Source organism: Scardinius erythrophthalmus, assembly GCF_964197995.2.
Source record: "Scardinius erythrophthalmus genome assembly, chromosome: 25".
In the NCBI taxonomy this organism is placed as follows: Eukaryota; Metazoa; Chordata; class Actinopteri; order Cypriniformes; family Leuciscidae; genus Scardinius; species Scardinius erythrophthalmus.
The window spans coordinates 27681615-27693586 of record NC_138245.1 but is presented as its reverse complement, the minus strand read 5'-3'; the positions used below and the strand labels follow the sequence as shown (position 1 = coordinate 27693586).

Here is an 11972-nt window from a genome sequence, read left to right as displayed (position 1 = left end):
ATTAGTATTAGAAAAATCTTGAAGGTTCATCTCTTAAATACCCAATCAAATTACATTTGCAAATACCCTGCCAGAACAAAGGACCGTAAAGTCTCCCTCCAAAGGAACAACTTCTTATTGGCTTACTCAAATCCTGAGGGTGTGACATCTTTACTCTACAAGATCACTGATCACAAGATCACCCGGTTCCCCTGATTCTGAGAAATTCTGATGTGAACATGATGCTAAGCTAGAAGTCTTCTAAGGAGCCCTAACTTTGTGCCAGGCTGTGTGGTCTTCACTCACCAAAGATCGTCTGACTCCAACTGGTTCTCTCTCATCATGACAACATCAGCAAAGATCAACTGGAGCCTCAACAAATTGCATCAGGACAGTTTTATTTGAATATCAAACTTAGGGCCCTATCTTGCACCCAGCGCAATTGACTTTGTACACCGACGCATGTATCATTCCTATTTTGCACCCGCGCAAAGCGCGCTTTTCCCTCCACAGAAGCACGTCGCAAAACTAGGGAATGAACTTGCGCTCCCTGGGCGGTTCAGCGCAAAAAAGGAGGCGTGTTCAGGCGCAAACGTTCCTTCATGCTATTTTGCAGGTTTAGAAAACAATTGCGCAACTAACCAGGAAAAAAATGTTTAAAGTCAGTGGCGCATTGCGCATGTTATTCATATGCTATTTTAAGGGCGCATGCTTGGACATTATCAATGTAGCGTGTGCACAACGCGCATACACACACTTTGATTCTCTCATCTACACAGAAGCAGCAGTTTTCATTTTTGCAAATCATACATTATTATGACAGACAGACAGACAGACAGACAGACAGACAGACAATTTATTATAAAAGCATACATCTAGCTTACACATTTACCCAAATTATCATACGCCTTTTTAACCGACAGACAGACAGACACAGGCAGGCAGACAGACAGACAGACAGACAGACAGACAGACAGACAATTTATTATAAAAGCATACATCTAGCTTACACATTTACCCAAATTATCATACGCCTTTTTAACCGAAGTTAATTTGGGTGGGTTTCTCCATCCCCAATGTCCCTGACGAGAGCGTTGCTCTCCTCGGCTGTGAACCGCTCCTGGCGCGCGCCTGGCAAATCCGCCGTTACAATAGGAATCCGCTTTAGAAAAAGCGCATCTGCTCTTAAAGGGAATGTGAGATGACTCTGATTGGTTTATTTCACGTTACGCCCAAACCACACCTATGAATAATGAAGCTACTTCAGACCAACCCATTTTAGATTTGCGCCTGGCGCAAATAGCAAAATAGCAACAGCGCCAAGACCCGCCCACAAAGTTACTTGCACTTTGCGCTTTGACACTTGCGTTTCAGATCGTTAAAATAGGGCCCTAAGTCTCATTATTTGATACATGAAGTATACCTAAGCAACCACGGTGTGTTAGATTTAAGAAACTGATGGTTTGCTCAAGGCTTTAAAATTGCAATTGCAATTAAAACAATGCTTTACTGTATTCTGCTTCAACTCTCTTTCCCTTGGTAAACATGCATGTGTGTGTGTGTGTGTGTGTGTGTGTGTGTGTGTGTGTGTGTGTGTGTGTGTGTGTGTGTGTCTGTCTGTTAGAGTAGTTTAAGTGTTTAGTCTAGTTAATAAAGTCTTGTTCGTGTCACATGTAATTAGTTGTTCATGCTCATTTACTGGAGTCCCTAATCATGCAGATTTTGGCTACATGCTCCGAGTGCTGCACAGTAACAAAGTTATTTCCCTTACCCCGGAAATTACAATTTCTTAGAATTAATAAATTAATAATACTGGCCGTTTGTAGCCTAGAAATCTAGACGCACCCTAGCGGCAGCACAAATTATTTTGCAGTCAGAGTAGTCTAGCAACTCTCCATTGACTTTCAAGCTGCAAAAACCTAAATTGGGTCAGGCCAATCACATCGTGTATAGAGTAGGCGGGGCGGGCTTAACATAATGACGACAGAGTTGCGACGGTCTCTGCTGCTAACGTTACTTGAAAACAAAGAATGGCGGATTTCGAATCGACTTTGGCCGCGACTCTGGAGGACTTGGAGTTAAGTTTTTCTTTGAGAAAAGAGCAAAGAACGGCACTTAAGTCATTATTTAAAAAAGGACGATGTGTTCGTAGTTTTTTGCCGGCCAGATTCAAAAGTTGAATCTATCATCTAACGTTAGCTCCGCTGTTGGGAAAACGCGGTTGGTTAAAGCGCTGTCCTATTGCGTGCCGAGGGAATTTGAAAGACCACCGTTTATCCCGTCCCTCGGATTGAGCCGTGTCTATGGTGAGTTGCCAGACCCAACATCTTGATGTAGGTCTGGCTTGCCAGGCTAGGCCGTTTGCTGGACGAACGGGTTAGTTGATTGTGGTATTCTGCAACAATCAAGTTAATTCTATTAACTGATTCAAATATTTATAATAAAATATAATGAGTTATGATTAATTATTTATACTTCCCTTGAGCTAATGTACATCAGAGACTCTTGAACCCCTCAAAAGTCAATATTGAGGCATGCTTTTTAGAAAATATATGAGCTATATAACATGTAAATACTTTACAGTCTGCAGAAGTTTGTTACTATTTTTTATTTTACTATCAGACATGACCTCATAAAATACAAACTTTACAGAAATAATCACAATCAATACTTTGAAAAGGCACCAATCAAAGGGTTGCTATACATACGAGATAGATAGATAGATAGATAGATAGATAGATAGATAGATAGATAGATAGATAGATAGATAGATAGATAGATAGATAGATAGATAGATAGATAGATAGATAGATTTTTTAATAGTTTATATGTTTATAAATCGCCCACATTGAACTCTACAGCTGAGTGACAGTGAAATCAGAAATGTCTCCCTGCATCACAGCCTCAAACGGGACAAGCCAACATCTGATAACCGGAGTTGAAGGAAGTGTGTAGTCTGTGACATCCTCCCTACAGATACATTCATAGATTAAAACAGATATATAATAAAGGAAAATATCAGCTGTGTGTATGAACACTTTTGATCACTTACAAGCTCGCCTTCACATCCTGGTCCATTATCTTTAGAGTTGGAGTTTGTGATCCTTGAACCTCCTCATATGAAGCTTCAGCTTTTCCTTCAATATCATCCACAGTTATTGAGATTTTATCCCATTCAACAAAGCAAGTTACAAATCAGATGTACCATTTAATTGCTCACCCAGCTAACAAAACAAAAAAAGTCTATAGATAGTTTTTCTAACGTTCCCGTTAAGTTATACAAATATTATTTCTGAATGTTCTCTAAACATTAAAAAAGTCACATTTTTTAAAAAATGTTCTGAAAACGTTTTTTTTTTTTTTGGTTATGTGAATGTTAAGAGAACAATCTATTTTTTCATTCTTTAAACATTAGGTTTATGTTAATTTTGAATGTTCTCTGAACATTCTGAATCAAGTAGTAAAATTGCTAGAGGAATGTCCATCTAAAAAAATAAAAAAATAATTCATGAACAATATTTCAATCATGACAACTCTCTGAATAGTTTTAGCATGTCATTGAATATGGTAATGTTAATGTATTTGGTCTTGGCAGACAAGATCAGCTGTGCCGCTGCTGCAGAACAAGTATATGGACACAGACACACTGCTGTAAACGAGTAAGATATGATCCAGCTGCATAAATACACACATAAATCCAGTAGCAGATGTAGACAGGTGGAGCTGGGGGAGGTAGGAGGTAACTCTGATAGCGCTCTGCAGGACTAGCGTTAAATGTGGGCAAGCAATCTCATTGGCTGCAGGATCAGCAGAGGCCAATCAGCTTGTGCCATGTGGAAATGATGTAATTGCTTGTAGATTGCAAGTAAACCTATCAGCCTACACCCTCAAGAGTTTCATGACTGAACTAAATGTATCAATAACATTTTCATGGTAAGGTTTTGAGAACATTAAAGACCAGATAACTTTGAACAAACATTCCATTAATGATACTGGAACAACATTTGTTAATAACTTTGAGAAAACCTTGCCAAAACATTAGCTGAAGTTCTGAGAACGTTCCCTGTTAGCTGGGTCAATTGTGTAAAGTGTTAATACATGTTTAAATGTTTAACCAGTGAAGTACTCTTACCTAAAATGCCCATCAAACCGACATCTTTTGGCTGTTGCCGAACAGCAGGCCACAGAAACACTTCACCATTTTTCTTGTGAAGAAGAATGACAACGCGTATGTTTCCCATGGTAACGTCCATTTCATTGCTCCGTAATATCAGGGACACGCTGTTGAAACGGAGAAACTGATGAATGAATTCTACTTCACAGAAAGGAGCTGTAACACAATTGTAGTAAAACACTAGTTTGAGTAGTATATACCCCTCTGTATTGTGTTGAGTAGGTTCCTGGTCCCACAAAAACCTAACATGACTCTGGCCATCTTGGTATCTGAGAGAGCTTGTGCTTATTGTCAGGTGATGGTTTGTTTTGTAATGAAAGGCAATTTTACTGAATCCCTGTCGTCTAGTGATGAATTGTCCATTCATAGAGAACTCTAAGACACACAGAAAGTCACACAATATGAGTACATACAAAACATTCAATTAAAAAAAAAGATGACTTTCAAAAGGATGTGCATGAAGAGTAAATGTGTAATAGTTACCTGAAGCAGAATCCTTTAACAGTGTGAGTTTCTGAGGGGCAGGAACGTCAAAACAAAGTGGCTTAGACTGACCGGCAGAGGGCAGCAGGAACCGGTTGCTACCAACTCTTGGACCTAAGAGAAAATATAACCAAATGTTGTATCATAATTATTATAGAAAATTGTCCTACATAAATAAGTATGTTTTAGAGAACTGAATGTACTTGAGATAGCAGGGAGAACAGTGTCTGCACTCTCCCGTAGGACTGTGGGCATAAAAAAGGGGGGTTTAGTCATTCAAAAGTCAGACTATTTATAATACAGCTTTTCATTCTAAGTCAGTTTATCAGTAACTTACTGACCAAAACACTCAATAAATAATTAAAAAAGTTCAATGTACCAAAGCATTTTGAAATAATTAAATAGAGATATAATTAAATTAATTATTAATGTAATTAACTATTATTAAAGTAATCAAAATGTACAGAATATTTTTTTCTAAAATATTTAGCAAATAAAAATAATATTTCAAAAAAAAATAAAAAATAACAATGCGCTTGTCCATATATCGGCACTGAATAGCAACTAGAACAAATCTTTCTAAATAAGATGCAAAAGTATGACAGAATGATCCCATGCTACACGTGTTGTATATTACAAAAGAATACAAGTCATGAAAAATCAAGATTCATAAAAAATGCAACACGAAATATAATGACTAGAAATTGCAAAAAGGTATCCATGTACTTTCTCTATGACAGAACTGACAGTTAACTGATGTGAACTTGATAACTTCTTTGTGACGAACAACAGATATGTTCACCTCAAAGAAGAAGGTACATTAATTGTATTTCATGTTGCGTTTTTTATTAATCTAGATTTCTCACAACAATCTCACGAATGCGCAATCAAACACAGAAGTCCTGTAAGCAGGACTTTTTTTAAAAATACTCCTTTTGTGGTCTATAAAAGAAAGGGCATACAGCATTAGAACAACATTAGGGTGATAAATTATGACTTCATTTTTATTTTAGGGTGAACTATCCTTTTAAGAGGCTTCAATTCTGAATCACACCTAATACCTTATTTTATTTATTTGAATTTCACTTTAATTGCACTTTTTATGTGGATTTTGCTTTTAATAAAGCAAATTTGCAGTATTTTTTTGTAAAAGCAAAAACAAAGTAACCAATGATAAACACATTCTCGAGAAAGTATAAGTATAAAGTAACTTTGTCAACTTTTAGAAGAAAAAAGGCATACCATGAATCCCTGGATGAGCAGGACGTGGAGCAGGTCTCCTGAGCAGACCGGTCCGACCAGACTGAAAGTGGCCACCATAACCGAACCCATAACTGGTCAGACGATGATGAATGGGCGGACCGGGCTGACTAGACTGACCTTGCAGACCAGGCTGACTGAGACTGAAATGGTGCTGACTATATCCTGGTACTGGGATATAAAACAAGTGGGGAAAATATCCATTTAAAGGCAGATGCAGTACACTGAATTTTGAATAAAATGAAAATTCACCCCATCTCTTTTCTAAATGCATGATGTTATTTAACTTATTCTGAATGATCTTTTCATGTATATGTTTTTTTTTTTTTTTTTACCTCATCGTTTTTAATCAAAATATCATAACTGGATCTTCCTGTGATAGCTAGTGCGGTGTCTGGAAGCCTGGATAGCACTTCCCAGCCCGTGTCGCTGGCTCATTGGTCTACTCTATGAGATTCAGTTTGCCAGGCGGTCAGGAACGTCTGGTTCACCTCAGTGGCGGACAAGGAGGCTCATGTCCTGCATTTGGAGATTGCAGTCCTACTAGCGAAGGATCCGATAGAGCCGGTCCCTCCAGCCGATATGAAGACAATCTTGGACCTGCATGTCTTGAATCGGGCCCTTCACAAGCTCCCATTCAAGATGCTAACGCAGAGTTGCATCTTCGAATTTCCCTTCGATTGGTATGCAGTGATCGACCTGAAGGACGCGTACTTTCATGTCTCGATTCTCCCACAATACAGACCATTTCTACTCTTTGCATTCAAGGGACAGGCATGTCAGCACAAAGTCCTCCCCTTTGGGCTGTCCCTGTTGCCTTGTGTCTTCACGAAGGTCACAGAGGCGGCCCTTGCTCCTCTGAGGGAGCATTGTGTTCGTATTCTGTCGAGTTGCTAACAGTGTGTCTTTTCCTGCACTGCATCGGATCGAGGCTAGAAGGCAAGCATGTGCTGGTCCAGACGGACAACACCGTGGCCATGTGTGCATCAACCATCAGGGTGGTCAAAGCTCCCGTCACATATCACAACTCGCCCCCCATTTCCTCCTCAGGAGTCAGAAGCATCTGAGGTCGCTTCAAGTCATTCACATCTCAGGCAAGCTCAATCGTGCAGCCGACGAGCTATCATGACAGCCCGCACTACCGGGAGAATGAATTTGAAGACACTTCAGAGCCACACAGGTAGACCCTAGGTAGACTCTTTTGTTGAAGGTCAAATGTTTGCACAGCTTTATTTACAAGGTTTGTAAGATACTAAAACTTCTCAGTTCTCACCTGGAGGTCTGGGCTCCTCTCCTCCCTCTTTGGGTTTGTCGGCAACTTCTACTTCATCTTGCTGTGGCTTCGTGACGACCATAGAGGTGAGGGACGTGACAAACTGGTATTTCAGGGACAGTTTGAGAGCTTCTTTCTTTTCATCCTCTTTCTCCTGATCTTTAAGAAGCACTCTGAGACAGAAAGATGTCCTCAATGTCCAACAAAAAAAACAACAGAATATCATATCACTCAATAAACTTACTGCCTTTCCAGAATTTGCTTCACTGTAAGGTAGGCCCACAGTCTCGGCATGAAATCCTCTTTCTCAGGTGGGACATCACTGGGGTCTTTCGCCATTACAGTTTCATGATACGTCACATTACTGCCTTTCTGCTCAGAAAGAAAAAATACTAGTGAACATTTTCATCAGGAATGCTGTCATTACCACTTTCATCAATAACTTTATCGGAAAACAAAGTGACCATTATTCCAAACTCTTAAACAATTGATCATCAATGATCCAAATATCCAGTATAATGACCTCGGTTGAGACTGTCGATAAAAAACAGCCCACTCAATCCCTACCAGTTTGATATATTGTAAAGCACCATGATGATCTTACTGATACTGCAATGACTTCAGTGGTGAAACTCTCCACACTGTTGTCTGTGATTTGTCCCGATACCACAATCTCAGAGCCGTTGAAGTACAGGCTAAAGCTGGTCTTGGTAAAGTTTGTCCCTCCTGTGTATTTAAGTTGAATATCAGCGAGGAGAGGGACGGCAACTTCGTCATAGAAGCCCTACAGAACAAACCGAAATAAAGGGTTTAAATGCATTGAAACACAGAACAGATCAGCACTGAGGAGGAATTCACAGCTGATTCGCTGTCGTTCACCTGCAGCTGTAGATCAGCGTCCGAATCTTCATAAATCCTGCGAGCAACTCCACCATTTTCCAGTGACATCTTTGTCAGGAAGTCAAAGTTAACATCATATCCAAAACCAAGACAATAGAGGGGGAACTTTAGACCAATTGCCTCTTTCACATTGGCCATTATCCTCTCTTTGTTAGTTTCACCTGTTAGAGAGGAAGAATAAGTCAGACTACCAACACTACATGCTTGAAAATCATGACATTTTTGAGTGATCAAAAAGCAATGAATGTAATGGGCAATTTCATATTTCTTATACTTTTCTCTTCCTGAAAAAGACAAGAACTAAATTGATCATTGGTCCTACATGTATTTTAATTAGATCTAAAACCTTTTATTAACAGGTCTTCTAATTACACTGAGTGAACTAGTGTTAGGATAAAACACATTAGCTTGTGTTTGTCAGTGAATCTGTGCCTGAAGTGGGATCTCCATCAGTCAGCAGGATCAGGATGGAGGCGGTTCCTTCTCGTGGATGTCGATTGATCATGTCCACTCCTGCTAGAACTGCAGCGTTAATGTCTGTGGCTAAAGGAAGAACAAACATAGTTGTGTCACATTGAGGTACAACTTTCTTACTCCCCATTTAGAGTTAGGAACACACCTCCTCTATCTCTGATCTCCTTCACAAAAGATTTTGCAGTCTCCAGGTTTTCCTTGGTAGCTTTCAGGAGTTCATTCTTCCATGTTTTAACTTCACTGTCGAAAGTGATCAATCCAAAGTGGTCATCCTCATCAAGATCACTTAAAATCTTTAGCAGTGCCAAACGAGTCTAAAGAAACACACTTGTGTCAGAACACCTGAAAGTTAATCTTTGTCCTTTTTGACTGAATTCTCATTTACCAGATATGGGCAGTTTTTGTGTGTGTGTGTACATAATTTAAAGTAAGCAAATCCACAGTGATTTCAATTGAAAAATCCCTGTCATTTTAACATATAAATGCACAATGCTGCAAGATCCTTCAAAAATGTCCTTCAAGGGTTTTGTCATAAAAAATGCAATGCTTGTTATTTTTTTTTACTTGATGTGGCTGAACTTAACGTTAACATTTACCTGCTGTATTTTTCTGCCGTTCATAGAACCGCTCCGGTCAATGATAAAAACCACATTTTTGGGAATACGTGGAACATCAGAGGGTGCAAAGTAGTGGACAAAATAGCCATTTGATACCTGAGAGAAAACAAAAGTACATTCTGAATATGTAGTACATTCACATTTATTTTACTGTCGTAAAGTACGTAATTGAGAAATGTACCATGACTTCTCCTTGATGATTTGGTCTCTCGACATCGTATGTTATAAGCAGGTCACCATTCAGTCCATTTTCTCCACAGCTTTCACACTTGGTCTGTTGATCTCGAGTGGGGTAGAAGGTCACCCATGCCTGAAATGATCCGTTTGGTCCTCTGTTAACTTTGTTTGAAGTGTAGTATCATAATGAGAACATTTAAGCTGAGTGTTTTACCCCTCATTTTAAGCTCTTACGTCTTTGTCTGCTCTTGTGGTTTTGATGGCATTGGCCAGATCATCGGAGCTCAAATCTCCTTTCACCTCCAAGAAGGAAATTCCTGGTTTCTCTTGTATGTGTACATCCATCTAAAGTGAGTAAAAGAAATATGATCTTTCTATCCAGCTTAATTGATGATCTATTTCCCTCTTTGTTTCTTCTCCTACCTTGAAGTCCGCCACCGGCTGCATTGGTTGGGCATTGATGAGTAGCTCATATTTGCCAAGGCGACGCTTTAGCAGTTCTTCGTAAGTCAACTCAAAAGTCACTTTACTAAAAGCAGCCACTGTCACTGAAGTTTTAAAGTCTTCTAAAGTCCTTCCAACAGATCTGAAATACAAATTAATTCCAGCATATTACTAAACATGCTATAAAACACATTTAATGGATCTTTTTATTTTGAATGTCCAGTACTTGATCAGTCCAGCACTTTCTCCTCGAGATACTGCTCGACTGTACTGTTGCTGAGCTTCCTGCTTTTCCTTCACAACACCATCATATATCTTCCCCTCTATGGTCCTATGGAGAAAATGACAAAGACATCCTCTTAATATGTGTATTTCAGACATATTGCATAAAATAATTTATAAATCTTTATTTTGTTGTTGTTTATCTGCATTAGCAGACATGACCTGAGACCAACATGCTACAAACTGCTTCTTTACCACTTTATCTCTACTTATAAAACACAACTCATGTTTCCCTACATTCTGAATTTGCTGATGAAGGCATTCTTGGGTATCTTGACCTCAAACTGGATCTCTTGAGATTCATTCACTGTGTTCGCCACACGGCTTGTGATGACGGTTGTGGCGTAGCGACTGGTGACCGTGGAGTTAATGTAGAAGCTGTATATATCCACATTTTGTTTCTGTTGAGACATCAAACCGTAAAGTCATATTCAATTACATGTTCATATAATAGAGGGTTTTTGGATGGTGCTCATTTACTCCTCCTTTTTGCTTGGGATTGTTCAAATATTTACTGCTCGAAAATGGCACGGAGAAATGGCCTTTGGACTAAAAAACAAGTACATTTTGATGACTTCATCTCAATGTAAACTACTGAGTAATAGATAGTTCTCTGTACTCAATTAAAATAATACACTGCTGTTAAAAAGTCAGTAAGAATTTTTACATTTTTGAAAGCAGTCTTTTATGCTCACCAAGGTTGAATTTATTTGATCTAAAATACACTAAAATCAGTAACTTTGTGAAGATTTTTTTCAATTTGAAATAAGTTTTCTATCATATTACATTTTAAAATGTAATTTATTCCTGTGATGCAAAGATACATTTTCAGCATCTTTACTCCAGTCTTCATTGTCACATGATCCTTCAGAAATCATTCTAATATGCTGATTTTCTGCTTAAGAAACATTTGTTATTAATTAGCATTAAAACAGTTGTGCTGCTAAATTACTTTTGTGGAAACCCTGATACATATTTTTAAGGATTTTTTGAAGAATAAAGTTTAAAACAACAGATTTTATTTGAAATATAAATCTTTTGTAACATAAATCTCTAGAATGTCACATTTGATCAATTTAATAAATAAAAGTATTAATTTCTTTTTTTAAAAACTTACTGACCTCAAACTTTTGCACATTGTATATTCAACATGTATGAAGTAAATCTAATTTGTCTGAACCTTCATCTCAAATACAAATAATCTCTTTTTTAGAATTTTAACTCGCATCATCTTCATCTTAAACTGAGCGTTGACCCTCACCTTCTTTACAGGTTGTGAACTGGCTGAGATGAGAAAGACACCCAAGAGAATCAGTCTGAGAGCTGATCGATCCATCATGACCTGCTCAGAAAACAGACCTCGAAACACACACTGCCTTTAAACTCCTGTCCACATCATGCGATTGGCTATTATTGACCGGATGAAGAAACCTCCCTCACTATTTGTAATCAGAGTAGCGACTGAGACAGACCAGAAACAATTATTTGTTATATTTAACAAATAATCTATAATATCTCTCACTCAACAAGTTAACCATGGGCTAGAGTTAACTGCAACTAACACTGGTTACAGTGGTTACAGGACACATGAAGACTGATACGACTGTTTATGACCCAAAGGAATTTAGAGAGAGGTTTGATCACTTAATTCTAATGGGAAATGACAAATAAACCCTTTAAACCTCTATATTCTATTTTTTATAACCACTTGAGAAATGTATCAACATGTATTCCATTTTTCCTTCTTATGATTTCCTAAAGTGCTTTTAGTGCAGAGAAAAGCGCCATATAAATGTAATGAATTGTTATTATTATTATTATTATTTTATAGAGTTTGGCCAATGTATTCATTCAAACTCTTTAATTAATGTTTCAGAATTGCATGGTCAACTAAAATCACATGTGCAGC

At 38.2% G+C, this 11972-nt stretch overlaps 1 protein-coding gene across 1 annotated transcript; it reads right to left on the bottom strand.

Moving 5' to 3' along the window:
• Window positions 1-2568: 2568 nt before the first annotated feature.
• Window positions 2569-11426, bottom strand: LOC308685947 (inter-alpha-trypsin inhibitor heavy chain H3-like). The gene is made up of 20 exons (XM_081358099.1): window positions 11325-11426; window positions 10301-10464; window positions 10008-10112; window positions 9761-9923; window positions 9572-9682; window positions 9342-9470; window positions 9140-9256; window positions 8689-8857; window positions 8502-8612; window positions 8049-8230; window positions 7774-7953; window positions 7414-7541; window positions 7170-7342; window positions 5879-6067; window positions 4840-4881; window positions 4637-4750; window positions 4354-4528; window positions 4112-4260; window positions 3032-3116; window positions 2569-2949 (listed from the first exon to the last, which is right to left on the bottom strand). Exons 1-20 carry the CDS (start codon window positions 11400-11402, stop codon window positions 2835-2837), a joined length of 2679 nt encoding a protein of 892 aa, XP_081214225.1. The 5' UTR covers window positions 11403-11426; the 3' UTR covers window positions 2569-2834.
• Between the last annotated feature and the right edge of the window lie 546 nt (window positions 11427-11972).

Excerpts from the sequence above, each read along its gene's own strand:
- LOC308685947 (XM_081358099.1), bottom strand. The coding sequence starts at position 11,402 with ATGATGGATCGATCAGCTCTCAGACTGATTCTCTTGGGTGTCTTTCTC. Across the intron at positions 7,542-7,773 it reads CTGAAGTCATTGCAGTATCA|AAAGGCAGTAATGTGACGTA; the intron begins GTAAGATCATCA and ends CTTTCTGAGCAG. Across the intron at positions 4,529-4,636 it reads GTTAAAGGATTCTGCTTCAG|AGTTCTCTATGAATGGACAA; the intron begins GTAACTATTACA and ends TGTGTGTCTTAG.